The sequence below is a fragment of the Canis aureus genome, chromosome 19, assembly GCF_053574225.1.
Source record: "Canis aureus isolate CA01 chromosome 19, VMU_Caureus_v.1.0, whole genome shotgun sequence".
NCBI lineage: Eukaryota > Metazoa > Chordata > Mammalia > Carnivora > Canidae > Canis > Canis aureus.
This window is the reverse complement of record NC_135629.1, coordinates 37222574-37241703: the sequence shown is the minus strand read 5'-3', so window position 1 is coordinate 37241703 and position 19130 is coordinate 37222574. Positions and strand designations below refer to the sequence as shown.

At 50.7% G+C, this 19130-nt stretch overlaps 2 protein-coding genes across 10 annotated transcripts in view; one reads left to right on the top strand and one right to left on the bottom strand.

Annotated features, from left to right (window-relative positions):
• Positions 1 to 4556, bottom strand: part of CHDH (choline dehydrogenase) — a 38894-nt gene extending 34338 nt beyond the window's left edge. For 2 of the 7 annotated variants that reach the window (XM_077858532.1, XM_077858535.1), the window contains exon 1: positions 3559 to 3771. The gene's annotated coding sequence lies outside the window, so the exon portion shown is untranslated. Of the gene's footprint in view, positions 1 to 2508; positions 3103 to 3331; positions 3488 to 3558; positions 3772 to 4221 lie in introns of those variants that run through there. The other 5 variants (XM_077858534.1, XM_077858536.1, XM_077858537.1 and 2 more) reach the window with 4 other exon arrangements.
• IL17RB (interleukin 17 receptor B) lies at positions 3888 to 19116 on the top strand. Of its 3 annotated transcripts, none has more exons than XM_077858541.1 (11): positions 3888 to 4044; positions 6117 to 6141; positions 6820 to 6960; positions 9095 to 9222; positions 9614 to 9740; positions 11118 to 11165; positions 12514 to 12563; positions 13047 to 13115; positions 14791 to 14866; positions 16231 to 16329; positions 17690 to 19116. In XM_077858541.1, exons 1-11 carry the CDS (start codon positions 3985 to 3987, stop codon positions 18232 to 18234), a joined length of 1368 nt encoding a protein of 455 aa, XP_077714667.1. In that variant the 5' UTR covers positions 3888 to 3984; the 3' UTR covers positions 18235 to 19116. The 3 variants fall into 3 exon arrangements, with proteins under 3 accessions (XP_077714667.1, XP_077714666.1, XP_077714665.1); XM_077858540.1 differs by having other exon boundaries at positions 12514 to 12629; XM_077858539.1 differs by having other exon boundaries at positions 3889 to 4044; positions 12514 to 12656.
• Positions 19117 to 19130: the final 14 nt, after the last annotated feature.

The following is a 19130-nucleotide window of genomic DNA, read 5'->3' as shown; positions in this document are numbered from 1 at the left end:
TACGTAGCTTCACTCACCCTGCCTCCTCCTCCATCAAGTGTGACCCTGGCCAATAATATCACTGATAATAGAGTCATTCACATATCACTGATCAAAAAGTAGGTCACCAACCCTGCTCTGTGCGCCCAATAACCCTCCCGAGAGCACTGGGAGGCTGACTGCATCACCCCCCCTCCCCCGCGTGCAGGGGTGGGGGGCTCCGGGAGGATGGCATTCCCTGCCCCCTCCCTGTCTTTGGACTTGCCCTGGAGGCCGCGCAGGACAATGTATGCAAACACCTATGCAAGTGCCCCGGGGCTGGAGTTCACAGCCTGGTCCCAGTGGTGTGCTTTTCTGGGCTGGCCCCTCCTCGTGGCAGCAGAGCAGATGATTGCCCTGGGTGGCCCTGCTGGGGACAGCGGGGTACAGGCCCTGGGGAGGGGGGGGGGGTTTCCTGTCCCTGGCTGGGGGGCAGACACAGGGTCAGAGGAGTACCTGGGGCAGAGCTGCTCCCAATAGCCCCATGTCCCAGCTCAGGTGGGACACCTGGGCCCCAGGAAGCAGCCAGAAACTACTGGCTCTTCACGAGACAATGAGTGCCAGGGCCTTGATTAATATTTGCAAAAGGAGCAAAGTAGAGAATTCCATCCGGATTGAGGCGGGGCCTGGGGTATGTCAACAACCTCCATGGCCTTGTTCTCTCAGGGATGGCCCAGGCAGAGAAACAAAGGCCTGATAAAGGTGATAGAACCTGAGACTGTGACCCCACTTGAGTGGGGAGGAATTTCCTTACTCGAGTCATGGAGGTATTATTTTTTTTTTTGCCCCGCCTTCCCTTCTCCCAGATTTACACAGCATCTTGAACTCCTTCAACTTCCTTCCTATCTCTTCAGTCTCCTAACAGCTCTGCCCACCCAGAAGAGTAGATGTCAGCCCCATTGACAGTGAGGGACAGAGGCTCCAAGACACCAAGAGCTTCACCCGAGGTCAGCAGCACAGCTGGGCAAACCCTGGAGTCTCACCTGCCGGCGGCAGCACAAAGCCTATCCCAGGAAGTCTGGGGTCAGGTGCCATGGGTACTAGACAGGGGGGTCTTCTGGGCTGCACTAGAGGCCCTGGCCGTCACTCTACCAGAGGAGAAAAAGGAAGAAGCGCAAACCAGCTCTCTCGGGTAGGTAGGAGTGAGCGCCACTGGGTGGAAGGTGCACATCATTTGTTCATTTAAGCATTTAAATGTGCCTCCTAAATCTCAGGACGTGAAGCCACACTGCATGGTGGCTCTTTGAGAACACCAGACCCAGCTGAATTCATGGCTGAGGCGGGGGGAGGTCAGAGCACTCCAAAGCTTGCTTCCCTCACAAGCTCAAGTCACTTCTTTGAGCTGATGCTACTTCACCATCTCCTCTGCCCCCTGGCACAGAGAAGGGGACGGAGCAGGAGACCACTGGGTACTTAGTGGCCCTGACTCTGGTTTAAAAACCACAATGTTACTGGGCTCAGGTATTCAAACAAATGGTGTCCCTTCTGGCAGGGCCCTCAAAGGCTGCATACTCTCATCAATGAGGACCTTTAAGGAGGGTCACTTTTTGGAATGACCTTCCAAGCCAGCGTGGAACCACCCGAGAAGACAGGCAGGCATCACTCGCCCACAGAGAAGACCAGCTGTGGCTGCAGGGCCCGCCTCTCCACACCTCACCCCGCAGTCCTGTCTGCAGAGCTGGCCATGGGCATCACCACAATCCGGGAGCCCCGGAGGGCCAGGGAAGGGTTGGCACTGTGCCCCCACACTCCCTTCCCAGGGGCCCCCCTTTCACCCCTCCTACCACATGCTCAGGGACTCCACTCCACACTCACTACCCCTTCACCTATCAGCTCCGTCCGCTGGAGAAAGAATTCTGCCTCTCCTCTTCTTAAAACCACCCCCACCCCACTCCCATCTCTGAACCCACTTCCTCCCATTCCCATCTCTCCCCCTCTTGCCAAAGGCACCCCAGATTGCCAGTGACATAAGCCAGGCCAACTCCAACCTCTCTGCCCCATTTGATTCACGGCGGTGCTCCCTCACCGCTGGATTTTCCCACTCCCTATATATGTCTGACTCACAAATCCCATCTCTAGGTCTCATGGCTTGTCCCCAAAACCCTCACACTCAGTCCCAAGCCCCCACAGCAAGGCCAGCTGGGGCACACAGCTGTACCTTGGAGCCTGGCCCATGAGGAGCCTCAGCTTTCATCTAGAGAATGCATGTTGGTTAGCAGCTGCTCTCGCTGGTCTCAGAGGGGCTGGCCCTCTGTGCCCTACACAGCCGCCCGGGTGGCCTTTCTAAACCTTAAAACTGTCCCACCACCTAAAATTCTGCTGTCATTCCTTGGCACCCCGGGACAAGGTTCACAATCTCCACCTGGCCTCTGAAGCTGTCTCCATCAGCAATTTCACGGCAGGGCGGGCACATGTACCCTTGAACGCACCCTCCTCACATTCATCCCCAGTCCAAGAGCGCCCATCGGCCAGCAGCTGTGTGTCATTCACCTTTGCACCCCAGTACTGGCACCGTACAGATGTTTGCTGAGAAGACGCAGAACGCTCAGGGCTGGAAATGGTCTCGGGGACCACAGGGCTCAAAGCAACTCAGAGAGGTTGAGTAAGGGGCCCCAAGGTGAACCAGCCCCAGGCAGGGATGAGCTAACATCCCCACCTGAGCCATTCTCCCTGGTCGGGAACTGGGAGAACCAATCCTCCGGAAAGGTCACCTGGAGCCCCACAGGTACGCCTGCCAACCTCAGATGACCTTGAGGCTGTTTCTTAGAGTCCGTGTCAGCCCCAAACCAAGCCCCGCAGGGCAGGCAGGCCTGGCCCCGCACTAAGATCTCGGCAGAACCAGCTGCTCGACAAAGTGAACGTCTCCTGCCAGCGGCCAGCTCCCTCCTAAGTCTCGCCGCCTCTCTAGGCCTTGGTCTCCTCCTCTGCAGAATGGCGCTACCTCGGCCTGCGTGTCTAAGCGGCCGAGCTGGTCACCCCCACCCCGTCCTCTGCCGGCGGAGGGGGCCTGAGTGCACGCGCTGCGATCCGCTGGTGGCTCGACTACGCTTTTGCTGACTTGTCCCCAGATCGCTGTCCCCGGGGACGATCCCGGCAGCGGGCGTCAGGCCCCTCCACGCCGCGGGGGCAGGGCCGGGCCCAGGGCGGGGGTCGGCGGGGGTCGGCTGGGGGGGCCGAGGGCGCGCCCCGGTTTGCGCTCCAGGCGGCGCGCAGACTCCGGGCCCCGCCGACCCGCCGACCCGCCGACCCGCGCGGCTGCCGGCCCCCGAGACCCGGGCTTCCGCTTTCGGAGCCCCAAGCGTCCGTGTCAGACCTGGGTTCGTGCAAACAAACACACTCCAGGGAGGCTCCTCCGGGGAACCCGAGCAGGCTCGGCGGCCCGCGGCCCACCCTCTGGTTCCGGGGGGCGGGGGGCGGGGGGCGGGGGGCGGCCGCTGCGTCTGGTGGGGTGCAGCCCGGGGCTGCGGGGCTGCGGCCGGGTCGGGGTCGGGGTCGGGGTCGGGGTCGGGGTCGGGGTCGGGGCGGCCCCGCGAGACTCACCCTGGGCGGCCGGGGGCGGCGCTCGCTGCGGCGGAGCTCGGCGGGACGGCAGGCCCCGTGCGCTCCCTCCAACCCGGGCGGGCAACGGCTGCGCGGGCGGGCCCGGGGCGCGTGTGCAGGCGAGCACCTGGCCCCCTGCCCGCACGTGCGCGGCGCCCGCAGGTGCTCCGCCCGCCACATGCCCCGAGGCGCCGGCCCCGGCCGGCCCCGCGACCCCGGCGCTCCCCGCGCCCCCCGCCCCCGGGAGGGGTCCGCCCCCCGCCCTCCACCCTCCCCCTCCCCCTCTGCCCTCCCCCTCCCCCTCCCCCTCCGCCCTCGGCCCCGGGCGGCGGCGCTGCGGGAGGCGGGGCCCCGAGGGATGGCCCCGGGGCGCCCAGATAAGAGCGCGCCGCGGGCGGGAGGCGGGAGGCGGGCCCGGGCCCCGCGATGTCGCCCGTGCTGCTGAGCCTGGCCGCGCTGTGCTGGGGAGCCGTGTCCCCCGAGCCGGTAAGCCCCCCGCGGCCCTGTCCTGCCTGCCGTCCCTGGAGCCCCGACCCTGCCCCCGCGGCCGTCGACCGCCCCGCACCCCCAGGCTCACGCGGGTTCGCGGAGGGCGGCTGGAAGGGCACGACCCGGGGGGGGGGGGGCATCCGGACCAGGCTCACTGAGGCCGGGCGTCCTCACCTCTGCAAAGGGAACAGTAAACCCAACCCGCTCCCTTGGGCCTAGCGAGGAGCCGCGGCAGGGCTGGCAAGGCGGCGGCAAAGAGCCAGGCCCCTCGTAGGTGCCCGGTACTGTCACTCTGGCACTCCGGAGGGCTGCCCGACTCTGGGCACAGGCACTCCACCCCCAGTACCTCTGGCCTCCTTTGCCGGGTTGATTCCCGCCGATACCATGACCCTGGAGCAGGTGGTCTGGCGAACTCTGGCCTGCTTCCTTTCTTCCCCAGGTGCCTTCTTGAAGGATTGAGGGAATCTTCTGGGTGAAGAAAAATCTTTCGAAAAAGCCTTTCAAGTGTGTGAAACTATATCCCTGCCCTCTTAGCATAGCATAGAGGATAAAACACGGTGGTTACTTGTTGATGGTTATGGAGAGATTAACCCCATTCGTGTGCCCTGATGTGTCCAGCTACTATACTATACTATCCTTGTTGCTTTGCTTCTTCCTAAAATCTGTCTCACCAGCCCTTTGACAGGAACTCAGCTCCTACGATGGTGGCCTATTCAAAAAAATCATGATATCATTTGCAGTTCAGCTGTAAAAAGACAAAGATGAGGAACTAACAAACCCAGGTTACTTAAACCCGTCAAAAGTCTGGCCTTCTTTCTTACAAGATGTTTGGAAATGTTCAGGCTGAGAGGGATCGGATTGCAGATGGGTGGCCTTTGAGCGTATAGGGTCTTGTCACTGAAGCTTGCTGCAGCCTAAAATTTAACTATTTTAGGTCCAGCATTTTATTCCAAAATGAAAATACTAATTTTTTTTTCCTTAAAAAAAAATATGAGCCATTACCTCCAAAGGATATAGTATTGGCCTTTCTTGAACACTTATCAGGGTCCACTTATGACACTGATAAGTGTCCAAGAAAGTATTTATTTTTTTAAGAGCTCTTTTAAAAAGATAAGATGAAATTACTAAGTGAGATCTTAGGTGAGTCCTTTTGTATCAGAGGAGGAATGTTTGAAAGACCCTGGAAAGGCACCATGGACTGCATTTATAGCTTCTGTTTATTGTCTTAGCACAGCGTAACCCTTCACCTGGGGAGAATCAGTAAGTACTCTGGATGGTCCTGAAAATCTGCAGTTTGAACAGTGGAGTGTGAATACGGGCACCTGGGTGGCTCAGGTCATGATCCCAGGGTGCTGGGAGCAAGTCCCATATCGGGCTCCCTGCTCACTGGGGAATCAGCTTCTCCCTCTCCCTCTGCTCGTGCTCTCTCTCAAATACATAAATAACACCTTAAAAAGAAAACCACAACAGGGGGATCCCTGGGTGGCTCAGCGGTTTGGCGCCTGCCTTTGGTCCAGGGCACCATCCTAGAGTCCCAGGATCAAGTCCCGCATCGGGCTCCTGGGATGAAGCCTGCTTCTCCCTCTGCCTGTGTCTCTCTCTGTGTCTCTCATGAATAAATAAATTAGATCTTTATATTTTTTTTGAATTAAATCTTTAAAAGAAAGAAAAAGAAAGAGAAAGAAAGAAAGAAAGAAAGAAAGAAAGAAAGAAAGAAAGAAAGAAAACCACAACAGAGTATGAAGCTGCCTTCATGATGGTCCAGAGTCACCCCTGCATACAGCAGGGGATGGGGGCAGGCACAGAGAGGGGTAGAGACCTACCTCTAGTTTTTTTAAGTGAGCAGACTTGAGGATTAAGTATATGATAGCTAATCTCAGGTCCACCATAGCCCACAATGGGCCAGCTTAGTTCCCCCCAAACTGAAGTGGAACCAGCCCACCTATTCTCTGAAAGTTTGCCACTTGTATATGCATTTTAAGAAAAACTGGTGTTTTGTCTAGTTGGCAAATGAAGGTTTACTCTTTGCTAGCATTTAACATGATACTTTGTTTCTTTCTCTCTTGCAGACGATTCAGTGTGACTCTGAACCCGGTAGGTGTGCTAGGAAATGGGTATTTGGAGATTTACACTGTCAGAACAGTTCGACTTTTGGGGGGCCCAAGTCCAGGCAGTGGGTCATTGGAGACCAGGGACAGGGCGAAACATCGCTTTGTTAGCTGATTTGGATGAAGCCGCTTCCTGGGAAGGCAGAGTTCCCAGCGTTTCAGATGCTTTGTCTTCCTGGCCAGGAAGAGGGGCAGAGGCCGGGCAGAGATCCTCTTTCAGCGTAGGAAGTGAGGCCTGCCACTCCTGGGGACCAAGTGCCGCGACAGGGAGGCCCCTCACGGTGGAGAAGAGGAAGCAAATGTTTTAGAGAAGGAGAGTTTGCGATGGTAAAGGTGGGCTGGAGGAGCGGTGGTGCGGGCAAGGACTAGGGGGCAGGAGGCGGGAGTTGTGCAGGCAGCAGGCGGGGTCCAGGCTGAGGCCTGGGGAAGGCAGAACTGACTTCACGCACCGGCGTATGGAGTGGTCCGAGGGCCCTTAGGTTTGGGGCCAGGCGGTTGGGCATGTCCTCCGCCACGAGTCGGCCGGCCCTAAGAAATGTCTGGCCTGGCCTGCCTTAGCCAGAAGAGATGGCTTGGGAATGATGGGTCACGGGGGGTCACCTGGAGGAGATGGCATTGGACTGGGCCAGGAGGAGAGCGTCACAGCAGTTTTGCCTCTTCCCAGGACCATCTCCAGAGTGGATGGTCCGACATACTCTGACCCCGGGAGACTTGAGGGACCTCCAGGTGGAACCTGTTAAAAGCAGTGCTGCAATGGAGGACTATTCAATTTTGATGAATGTAAGCTGGAGACTCCGGGCAGATGGTAAGTTTGGTTCAAGCAATAAAGCCTGCAGTGTTTACTAAAGCAGCCAAGTACAGACTGTGTGACCCGTTAATTCCACCCCTGGCATACACCGGACAGAACAGATATAAAAGTGCACCAAAAGCCACATACGTGGTCCCCTCTTATCTACGGGTTTGCTTTCCATGGCGTCAGTTACCTGTGGTCAACCTCAGTGTGGAAGCAGGTGATCATTCTCCTGACATATCTTACGAAGGTCAGTAGGAGCCTAACACCATATCATTGTATGATATATTCACCCTCATTCACCTTACTTCGCCTCATCACGTAGAAGGGCAGGCAGAGTACAAGAGATGCTTTCAGAGAGACCGCATTCACGTAACTTTTGTTACTATGTTATAATCGTTCTATTTTATTATTAGTTATCATTAATCTCTAGCTGTGCTTGATTTATAAGCTCAATCATACGTATGTATGTATAGGAAAAAAATGGTATGTATAAAGTTCAGTACTATCCACAGTTTCAGGCATCCACTGAAGTCTTGGAACATATCCTCTGTGGATAAGGGGCTGGGGGAAGGCTACCGTACTAGCTTATTCCTAGTAGCATTATTCATACCAGCCAAAAAATGGAAGCATGATCTGCCTGACGGTAGAACTGGAATCACAAAACCATTCTAATGCAGTAATGAGCATGAATGATCTGTATCTAACACTGTATGGATGAATCTAACAAACCTAAGAAGTCAGGACCAAGAGTCCACATTCACATCTGAATGCAGCACTGAATTTTTTTTAATGTTTCTCTTTTTTTAAAAGATAGATTTACTTATTTGTTTATTTATTCATTCATTCATTCATTCATGAGAGATACAGAGAGTGAGAGAGAGAGAGAGAGAGAGGCAGAGACACAGGCAGCGGGAGAAGCAGACTCCATGCAGGGAACCTGATGTGGGACTCGATCCTGGGACTCCAGGACCACATCATGAGCTGAAGGCGGTGCTAAACCACTGAGCCACCTGGGCTGCCCATGAATGCAGCACTGAGTGGTTAGAAGTCAGAGTAGTGGTTACTCTTGGGTAGGGAGTGACTGACTGGAAATATGATTTGCAGGCCTAGGCTGTTTCTTGGCCTGGGTACTGGCTACATGAATGTGACAACTCATCACACGGTCAACTTAGGATCCGTGTGTACTCTTCTGTATGTTATGTTACATTTCATGGAAGAAAAAAAAAAAACAGAATAAGTGCAGAGATGAGCCCCCTCCAGGTTTAGGGAAAGTGCTGGCTCAGGTACAATACTTTTCTGTTTCCCAAATGGCACCATGAAAGTCCTGGCATTTCCCCAAGGCAGCTTGGGGAAATGTTATTTCCATGAACCCATCCTGGGGGCCAAAAGCCCATAACTCTGGTTTTCACCCACTCAGTTCAGTTAAATTCCATCGGGTCAGGAATCTGGGAGTGCCTGGCACAGAGAGGTGAGGCAGCCACAGTTTCCAGGCAGTAGGGTCCTGGTGTGTGGGGGAAGGTGGGGAGGCATGCACAGGCACAGGGGCACTGTGCTCAGTGTCAGGGGCATCTGGGAAGGGGCTGTGCTCCATCTGGGTGGGATAGATGCAGGGGGAGCAGGAGAGGGTCCTTTTAACATTTAAGTGGTGCAGTAAGGCAGTGGCCCTGTGCCTAGCACAGAGTGAGTACCTGCATTTCTTAGTTGTTCTAGGGAAGCCGGTCCTTGAAGGAGTAGTGAGCCTTAGTGAGGCAGAGAGCACGCAGAGAGAAGGGATGCTCAGAACTGGCATGGTTTGGTGATGATGCTCTGGGGGAGGGGGGGCTGTTCCTCTTAAAAGACACCCACAGAGTGCAGAGCTGGAGTCCCCTTTGCAGGATCCTGTGACACTGAGATTCGCCTGTGAAGAGAAAAGAGCTTGGGCTTCAGGTTGAATCCATATGTACTGCTGAGGAGCTCCGTAAGCCTGGGTGGAGCTCCCCAGTGTCCCCCAAGTCTCACTCACTGCATCTGTACACAGGGGCTGACCATGGTGTCCAGTTTATGGGGCCATTGTGAATAGGAAGTGAGATGAATCATGTACATGCTCCAGCATCACGCTGGCCTCGTGGTAGGTGCTAAACAGTTGCTCTCTTGCCTGTCTCTGCAGCCAGCATTCGCTTGTTGAAGGCCACCAAGATCTGTGTGACAGGCAAGGGTGACCACCAGTCCTACAGCTGCGTGAGGTGCAATTACACAGAGGCCTTCCAGACTCAAAGCAGACCCTCTGGTGGCAGAGTGAGTGCACTGATGCACCTGGGTGTTGTTAAAGCTAGCCCCTTTGCTTGGGGTGGGGATGCAGGGGTTGGGGTGGGGGGCTGGGGGTGATGTGCCGGACACCTAGGCTGCTGAGCAGGATGCCTGGCCACTTCTAGCCTGTGTGCCTTGGGCAAGTCAGTAGCTCTGGGCCTCAGTTTCCCCATCAGCAAAGAGAGGGGGGGAGCTGAACTGAAATTCTATCCTGGCTCTAAAAGTTTACACTTCTCCCATTCTGTGGCTTACCCTGGCAAATTGCGTGGCCTCCATTCCTGTAGTGGACAGTTATAAATGAAAAGAGCAGTTCACAAAGGTCTATATTTCTGCCCTGCAGTGTTTTAGAGATTCAGGGGTTCTTTGCCTTGCCTTTCAGTGGACGTTTTCCTACATAGGCTTTCCTGTAGAGCCCAGCACACTCTACTTCATTGGAGCCCACAATATCCCCAACGCAAATATGAATGAAGACCCCCCTTCCATGTCTGTGAACTTCACCTCAGCAGGTAAACTCTTCTCAGTCCTCTGTCATCCTGTCTTGCTGGGATGCTTGCTGCGGGGCATGTGCTTTGGTCCAGAGAAGCTGGAGTGCCCTGGACAAGGCATTTGGCCTCGCTGAGTCTGCTTTCCTCCTGTGTGACACAGATGTAGTAACCCTAGGCTGGATCACCCGTTCGGTACACAGTCCTGTCCTCTGTCTCTGGCGAAGCATCCAAGCCAAATGGGGCCATTGTCCAATTGCTTGCTGTGCTTTGAGCTTGTGGTCCAGGGTGTTCCAGCTTTCTCCATGAGACCAACCTCATTTTGAAAAATAGAAATGTCTTGCTTTGGAATAAATTTGCAAAGATAATACAAAGAATTGTGTAGATGTCCAAAGAATTCCCATAGGGCTCTCACCCAGGGTCCCTCATCGTTAACCTGTGACATCACCGTGGTATATTTATCAAAACTAAGAAACCAACATCGGTACATTTCTATTAACTATACTGCAGACTCGACTGGGATGTTGCCTGCTTTTCCATGAATGCCCGCTTTCTGTTCCAGACATATTTAGTCCTCGTGTCTCCTGTGTCCCCTGGTCTGTCACAGGCTTCGAGTCTTTCTTTGTTCTTCATGACGGTCTGGAGTGCTGGCTAGGCATCTTGCAGAATGTCTAGTCTGGGTTTGTCTGATGTTCATCTCATGATTAGCCTGGGGATGAGTGTTTCTGGAGAGAGACTGCAGAGGCAGAGTGTCCTCCCTGCCGGCGGGGGTGGATGACATCGCACTGGTATCTGCCAGCTATCTCCATTGTAAATCTACTGACTCTCCATTTCTCTACTCTAGTTTTTGAAGGCAAGTGATTAAATCTGCGTCACTCTGGGGTACGGCTGTGGAGAAGGGGCAGTATTTACATATATTATCAAACCTCATTTTCAAAGGTTTGAGTCTCCTAGGGATCACAGGTGCTATTCTGATAAAGATTGTATTTAAATTAGACTCTGGTTATCACTTCATGCGTAATCTTCTGTTGAACAGTCAAATGTTAGGTTCCATTTAAGTTTGCTATCTCACCTCACATCTTCAGTGTTCTGGCAATTTGTTACAAGTGTGGTAATCCTATGCTGTGTGTGCTTGTTGGCAAGGGATTGGAGCAGAGATACCTTTTTCTTTTTTTTTTTTTTTTTAAATTTATTTATGATAGTCACACACAGAGAGAGAGAGAGGCAGAGACATAGGCAGAGGGAGAAGCAGGCTCCATGCACCGGGAGCCCGACGTGGGATTCGATCCCGGGTCTCCAGGATCGCGCCCTGGGCCAAAGGCAGGCGCCAAACCGCTGCGCCACCCAGGGATCCCGAGATACCTTTTTCTAAAACGGAAAAACTTTCCTCTGCATCTCCAGGCTGCCTAGACCACATAATGAAATACAAAAAAAAGTGCATCGAGGCAGGTAAGTAAACACAGTGTTTGCTTTTGTTATTTGAAGAAACTGGATCCAATATGGCTCAGTCCGTCTCCCATGAAGAAACTGAGGCCCAGAGCAGGGGAGTTATGTGTCCAAGTTGCACAAAGAGGGCTGATCCCAGCACTGTGCCCGCTGAATCAAGCAGCCTGTCCAGAGAAGGACCGACCCTGAGTAGATTTAGGTAGTGAGCAACAGTCACAGAAAAACACCCACTACCTCGGGTGAAATGAACATTTCTGCCCACACTGCACTTTTGGTGGTGCTGATAGAAGGCCTCTCCTGACCGGAGGGGGGTCTCTAAGTCCTTTCACCTGCTCAGACAGCAGTACCACTGACCTCTGGCCATGGGGGCCCTGTGAACTTCCGTTTGGATTAGCAAATATTCAAGGTGGAAGTGTTAGCTATAAGTGACCTAGATGCATATTCTCAACCTGTGTCATCAATGGGGTTCACCTCTCACATGCCAGACTACTAGAACCTGCCACTAGTGCCTTCAGGATCATCAGTCCCAAATGTCCACTTTCCAAGGATTTAGAAAGGGTGTGTGTAAATTTCTGGGAAATATGGTCTTATGATGCTAATGAGGCTAGAGCTTTGTACTTTCTCTCTTGCCTCCCCACAAGAGATCTGGACTATGGAGGGCACGGTGGGTGTGAGGAGCTCTGAGGGACTTCAATCAGTCCTAAACCTCCACTCCTAAAGACAGCTCTGAGCTAGGGCATGAAATGCTCTCCCAGGTGGGGAAAACAATGCACGCTATCATCTCTCGTGTTCCTGGAAATAAACCTGGGTGCTGATTTGCAAGTCACAACCATCAACTGACTTTTTCTCATAGAGTAGGCCTCTCAGAGTATCTGCTAAGCGTTGAGGCATTTCCTTATTCCTTCACATCCAGTAAAGCCAGCAGAATGGTCTCCTGGGACTCAGAATGTTCTAGTAGCTGTAGTCCTGATCCTGAATTCACTTGCTCTGTAATCTTAGACATATCTTCTGGCCTGTAGCTCCTCCTCCCCATCCTGGAAAGGAGAAAATACTGACCCTACTAGCTTAACTCAAAATGGATGTTGAGAATAGGAGAGAGTACTAGAACCCCATCTGTGCCTCCCACAGCCCCAGCCCAGGGAAGTTATCTTATGCAAAGCAGAGACGTGGGGCTCCTAAACATTCTTGGGCAGCAGGTACCAACAATTAATAGAAAATATACTGCAGTGGAGCCCGAATCTCTTGGCTGCATGTATGCCTGAGGACTTAGACTTGTTTTGGTCAAGCCCTTTGGGGGACTTAAATGAGGGACAGTTTGCAACTCCATCAATGTGATTCTCTCTTGACTCAGGAAGTCTGTGGGATCCAGACATCACTGCTTGCAAGAAGAACGAGACGACGGTAGAAGTGAATTTTACAACCAGCCCTCTTGGAAACAAATACATGGCTCTCATCCAAAATAACATTGTAATTGGGTTTTCTTACATGCTGGAGGTACTTCTTCATTTCCTACCACCACCTCCATCCTCAGCCTCCAGCCTTCCTTACCTTCTTGACAAAACACGTAGACGCTCTAGGATTCCTCAGACAAGCCCTCAATTTTAACAGAGCGCAGGGACTGTCCGTTGTCCAAATGTCCTGAGCTATTTTGATTCATTCAGCAGAGAAAGACAAGTCCCTGGGACATCCCTGGAAATGTCCCTGAGAATCTAACACCAACAAAAAGTAGATATTTCAGAAACGAATGCTTGTTCACACAGAGTCTAGTGAATTGAGGGTCAGTTTGGGAAAGGCAGTTTCTCCGCTGGCTGTATGGCTATGTGTGTGTTGTCCTCACTCGGACGGCTCACGATTCTCGATTTTGTCTCACTTAACCTGCACCAGAACCAACCCCCAACTCGAGCTTCGGTGGTGATCCCAGTAACCGGGGAAAGTGAAGGTGCTGTGGTCCAGGTAAGGTTCCACGGGGGGTTTGGGGCGGGCAGGGGCACACGGAAAGGGCTGGTTCACGTTACCGCTTCCATGTGCTCCCTCCCCAGCGAAGTCCTGTTACAGAGGTCAGGGCAGGAGTCTGACCTCAGGGTCATGAGCCCTTTTGCTTTTATTTTTTAATGTTTTTTATTCATTTATTTATTTTAAAGATTTTATTTATTTATTCATGAGAGACAGAGAGAGAGAGAGGCAGAGACACAGGCAGAGGGAGAAGCAGGCTCCATGCAGGGAGCTTGATGTGGGACTCGATCCCGGGTCTCCAGGATCACGCCCTGGGCCGAAGGTGGCGCTAAACCGCTAAGCCATCCAGGGATCCCCTATTTTTTTAATGTTTTTAAAAAAATATTTTGAGAGAGAGAGAGAACAAGCAGAGTGGCAGGCAGAGGGAGAGGGTGAAGCAGGCTCCCTGCTGAGCAAGGAGCCCAACCTGGGGCTCAATTCCAGGACCCTGGGATCATGACTGAAGCTGAAGGTGATGTTGTTTTTTTGTTTTTTTTTTTTTTAAGATTTTTTTAATTTACTCATGAGAGATGCAGAGAAAGAGGCAGAGACACAGGCAGAGGGAGAAGCAGGCTCCCCACAGGGATCCCAATGCGGGACTCGATTCCAGACCTGGGGATCACGCCCTGAGCCAAAGGCAGATGCTCAACTGCTGAGCCACCCAGGCGCCCGCCCTTTTACTCTTATTCATGGCTGTTGACTTTCCATTTTTAGTCACAGAGCCTCAGAGTAATTCCGAGACAGGAGTACCATTTAATTCTCCCAACTGCAAAATGAAGCAACAAAGGATTTGAAATCAGGTTTGGGTTGTGATCGGTGTACCAACTTTGAAGGGCCAGCTGCCTGTCCTCTCAGGGCCACCACTGACTCAGCTGGAAAACAGGAAGTTGGATAAGAGATGCTCTCGGGTCTCTTTCAGTTCATGATGTGGGGACAGGAGGGTCATGGTGGGACACAGCCATACCTGAGATTCAAGCTTTTGTTTCTCATTCCCTGGAACATAAAGGCAGTACTCAGACATGCCAGAGGGAGCAGATACCTGTCAGCACCCCTGGCCGTACCCCTTTTCCAGGGAATTAGGCTTTTCTATTCCCAGGGGACCTATCTGTCAATAGCTCTACTGCTCTGAGTTTTTTTTAGAGGAAATATTTGTATATGTATGGGATGTGACCTAACCCTTTTAGATAAGGAAACCGACATGTTAGCAACATGTACAAAGCTTAGACTCACAATTCAGGAGTCAGAAGGTGTTTGGTCTTGAGTCATTGTTTTTTTTTTTTTTTTTTAAGATTTATTTATTCATGACAGACCGAGAGGCAGAGACACAGGCAGAGGGAGAAGCAGGCTCCCTGTGGGGAGCCCGATGTGGGATTCGATCCCTGGACCTGGGATCACGCCCTGAGCCAAAGGCAGATGCTCAACCACTGAGCCACCCAAGCATCCCTAATTTGGGTTTTAAGGCTTTTTTATGAAAGTGTGACCAAGGGAAAAAATGTCCTCTTACAATGTTGGGGGTGGGGGTGCAGTTCAAGCCAGAAGAGAAAGGGTAGAGGCGTTTTCGGTGGAAGTAGGCATTCTGCTCAGGTCTTGCTCTGAAGCATGATGGTAATTTGCTGAGCCTCCTGTTTTTCCTCAGCTGACTCCGTATTTCCATACTTGTGGCAATGACTGCATCCGACGCAAAGGGACAGTTGTGCTTTGCCCACAAACAGGTATCTCTCTCTTTCCCCCTGGATAGTCGTAAGTGCCCAGCTATTTCCACCGGGTCATCAGAGAGGTTCAGGGCCTCAGGGGCCCACTGGCCACCCCACTCACCCCACTATGTGAGGACAACACACACATAGCGTGTGCCAGGGCGCGTGCCTGTCCTGTGTGAGAGTGAGAGCTGGGGTGCAGGGGCAGATGTTGAAGCCATGCCAGAGGGCCCGTCACCTGAGAATGAAGGCTTTAGTTAGGAATTCACTGCAAGATCCTTTATAAAACAGGATACACACATGAAGTGGGGAAAAATAAACAGTGCAAAATGGATGCGGAGAGCACTACAAGGACCAGCTGGGAAGTCAATGGTGTTAGAGGACGGAGTATGTAAGGTGCATGTCACTGCAACTCTGATCTTCTGACCAGTCTCAGTGGCCCTGGCCTGTTACTGTACCTTGGTGTGGTCACACAGCCAACATTTGGATAACAAATTAGGAATACTGGCCCCAAAAGACACGCCTCACTGGTGCCTGAGAGCAGCATATTTGGGAAAACGTCTCTCTGGATTCGGAGACATTAGTTCTCTCATTACAGATAAACAAAATGTTCCCAGAACTAGCTTGAGGTGGAGTCAAAAGTTAGAAAGTGTTATTCTTAGAAACTCAGCTGAACAAACTGACAACCCAGGTGCCTGATAATGCTGACTTCTGTGTGGGCACAGTGCCTATGGGTTTCTGAGCTTACCTGACCGACATTCCTGTGGGGGGCGGGGTAGCATTACCCCCCATGTTTGCCAGGCTAACAAAACAGCCTTTAAAAATGGCATCTGTGTATACTATTAAGTAACCATGCCCAGAATAACCTCAATTCATCACAACAAAAAAACTGAATACAAACTCTGGTTACCACAGTGATAATGCCTTCTTCATATATGTGGAGTAAGACGCCCAAGCAAATTTGGGGGAATTTCTTTCTTTGAGGGGGGGGGAACTTTCTTAACCTCTTGGGTCCTTTATCCCTTCTAACAATCTAATCAGTGGCCTGGACACTGTGGAAGAATGCACCAATCTGCAGACACCCTAGCGATATTCTGTTTTGTTTTAAAGATTTTATTTATTCACGAGAGACACACAGAGAAAGGCAGAGACATGAGAAGAGGGAGAAGCAGGCTCCCCATGGAGAGCCTGACTCGGAACTAGATCCCAGAACTCCAGGATCATGCCCTGAGCTGAAGGCAGATGCTCAACCATCGAGCCACCCAGGCATCCCTAGACTGTTGGTTGTATAGGAATCTAACCTATATAGAGTGAAAATCTTAGTTTCCAAATAGAAGATAAATATGGTTTTGCTGAAGGTAAATAAACTTTGTTTTCTCCAGGCAGAAGCATATTGGGTGGCTGGCTGCCTCTCTTCCTCTCAGCTCTGCTAGTAGCCACATGGGTGCTGGTGGTTGTGATCTATCTAATGTGGAAGCATGGTAAGTGTTACAATTCAGTTCTTTAAAACAACCCAAATGTGAATTTTTTTTTTTTTTTTAAAGAGGATTCTTCTTGAGGCAATTCCATTTTGGTGTTACGACAAGAGTCAGGTAGCACTGATGTAACGCCATAGAGCTTTCCAAAAATACCCATCAGTACCCAAGTACTGATGACCGGGTCACATTTGCCAAGGCAGAGCAGGGATGAGGACCTCAATCTGGTCACTACCACTGGTTTATCTTTTATCATGAGGCATCTAAAAGGACAGCAATGAGCAAAAGATAGCTAATAACAAATTGCATTTTGCCTGTAATAGGTACTCCAAGCTAGTTCCTTTTTTTTTTTTTTTTTTTTTAAGATTTATTTATTCATGAGAGACACAGACTGAGAGAGAGAGGCAGAGACACAGGCAGAGGGAGAAGCAGGCTCCTCACAGGGAGCCCGATGCGGGACTTGATCCCGGATCCCGGGATCACGATTTGAGCTGAAGGCAGGCGCCCAACCACTGAGCCACCCAGGCGTGCCTAGTTCCTACTTTTTAAAAATAATTCTTCCATGCATAAGAACACCACACACTTGAATCCATATATTTGAGACCTTGCCAACACTCAGACACTGAGGATTTGAATACAGAAACCAGAGAGTATTTATACAGATACCTGAAAACTTCTGCTTCTCCTCTTCACATGGAGCCAAATCTAAACGTACCCTCTGAGTTATTTGTGATGTTGTGCCTAGAACAAGGTTAATCTCATAACCTTAGTACGGAAGCCATGTGGAACGCTGACCTTGGGAATACTTCTATTCAGGGAATATGGTTGGCCTGTTATTAAGTTATAGTACTTTCACATATAGTTTCTGTTCTTAGAGCACATACAAAATTCCAGTTCAGTTCCAGCTGAAATGGGCTACCAGCTAACCTTATGCAACCACAAAGAAACTTTACCACCTGCAGATAGAAGATGGACCAGTTACCGAGTTGACTTAACTCAAAATGTGATGTGAAGGACAGGTCAGGTGACCCTGGCCCTGTTTATATAGGACACTAAGAATAGTACAGTTACAACCACCTACCTAAAACAAAGTACCTGAAGCTGAAAAGATATGGCTTAAGACGACTGATTTAGTGATCAGGACTTGGAAAATACATCTTTTAAAGCATCTTTAAGGTCTAAACATCCGGGTCTTTCAGGCGATACATTCAAAATGAACACTGGGGATATTTCCTCTCTGGCAGTAACAATGTCCCTGGTGCTCCACCAGCATCCCCTAGCAAGGGATCATTTAATAGTGGTTCAGACCAGAGTGAAAGCCTACTGTTTGTGGCTCACAGAGAACAAATGCTCTCTCTCCCCACAGAAAGGACCAAGAAGGCTTCCTTCCCTACCACCACGCTACTGCCCCTCATTAAGGTTCTTGTGGTCTACCCATCTGAAATCTGTTTCCATCACACAGTTTGTTACTTCACTGAATTTCTTCAAAATCATTGCAGAAGTGAGGTTATCCTTGAAGAATGGCAGAAAAAGAAAATAGCTGAGATGGGTCCAGTGCAGTGGCTTACCACTCAGAAGAAAGCAGTTGATAAAGTCATCTTCCTTCTTTCCAATGATGTCAGCTCCAGTTGTGATAACACCTGTGGCCAGAGGGAGGGCAGCCCGCACGAGAGCTCCCAAGACCTATTCCCCCTGGCCTTTAACCTCTTCTGCAGCGATCTGAGAAGCCAGACTCCTCTTGACAAATACATGGTAGTCTATTTTAGGGATGCTGATATCAAAGATGAATACAGTGCGCTCAGTGTCTGCCCCAAGTACCACCTCATGAGGGATGCTGCTGCTTTCTGTACAGAACTCCGCGTCAAGCAGCCAGGGTCAGGAGGAAAGAGACTGACAGCCTGTTTCCTATAGCCCACCCATGAGAAATGAGGGGCCTTGAAGCCTTCTTACCCACAGGGGGAAGGTATCTCAGATGATTCTGAAGGTTCCTATATGGGCTACATGCAGGAAATATTTTGTATACACCTGCTTTATGTAGCAAGAAAAATAGGATTCAAAACAATACATATGCCTTAGTTTAATTAGAACTTTTATGCCAATGAAACTGTTACAAATACTAACTACTGTTGCATTAACTGAAGGACAGAAACTAAATTTATAAAGCTAAATCAACTTCATACCTAAAAGTCAAGGAGACTTAAAATGCAGAACTAAAACCACTGATAACAACAAAGCATCTTCCAGGAGAACATCCAGTCTTGAATAGCCCACGCACTGCACTGTAAGCAAAATTATTTATTTCTGTGACATTCTGAACTTAAGTTAGTGAATACCAAATTTAAGAAAACCTTTGCTCCTTCACTAGTAACTTCATAGGTGAAAAACCCTCTATTATATACAAAAGCTATTTTAAAGAAAACAGAATAGGTAATAACAAGCTGAACTCCTCTTTGCTGACCAGATGATGTAGTATATGTATAGCCATTTGTATTATCTGGCACTTGCATAGGACCTTCCTGCCCTGAACTAGATTCATGTCCTATCTGATTCTTGTACAGGTGACTTTTAACATGATTACCAACATCCATTACCTGCAGACCTAATGTCTACTTTGGCCCACTTATCTTTAAGAGGTTATTGTAAGAGTTCAGAGTTTCTTGGTGAATATGTAACTTTTCCTGTTCAAAACACAATTCCTGCTCCATCGAAAGTCAGCCCTCTTGAAATAATTAGGCTTTTTATAAATGGAATTATAATGGTTTGCCCGAATAAAAAATTACCAAGAGCTAGAAATGTATGGTATTTAA

Coding starts and splice junctions, on each gene's coding strand:
- IL17RB (XM_077858539.1), top strand. CDS start 3,985: ATGTCGCCCGTGCTGCTGAGCCTGGCCGCGCTGTGCTGGGGAGCCGTG. Junction 6,961..9,094: donor CTGGAGACTCCGGGCAGATG/GTAAGTTTGGTT, acceptor CTGTCTCTGCAG/CCAGCATTCGCTTGTTGAAG. Junction 16,330..17,689: donor CTATCTAATGTGGAAGCATG/GTAAGTGTTACA, acceptor CTCTCCCCACAG/AAAGGACCAAGAAGGCTTCC.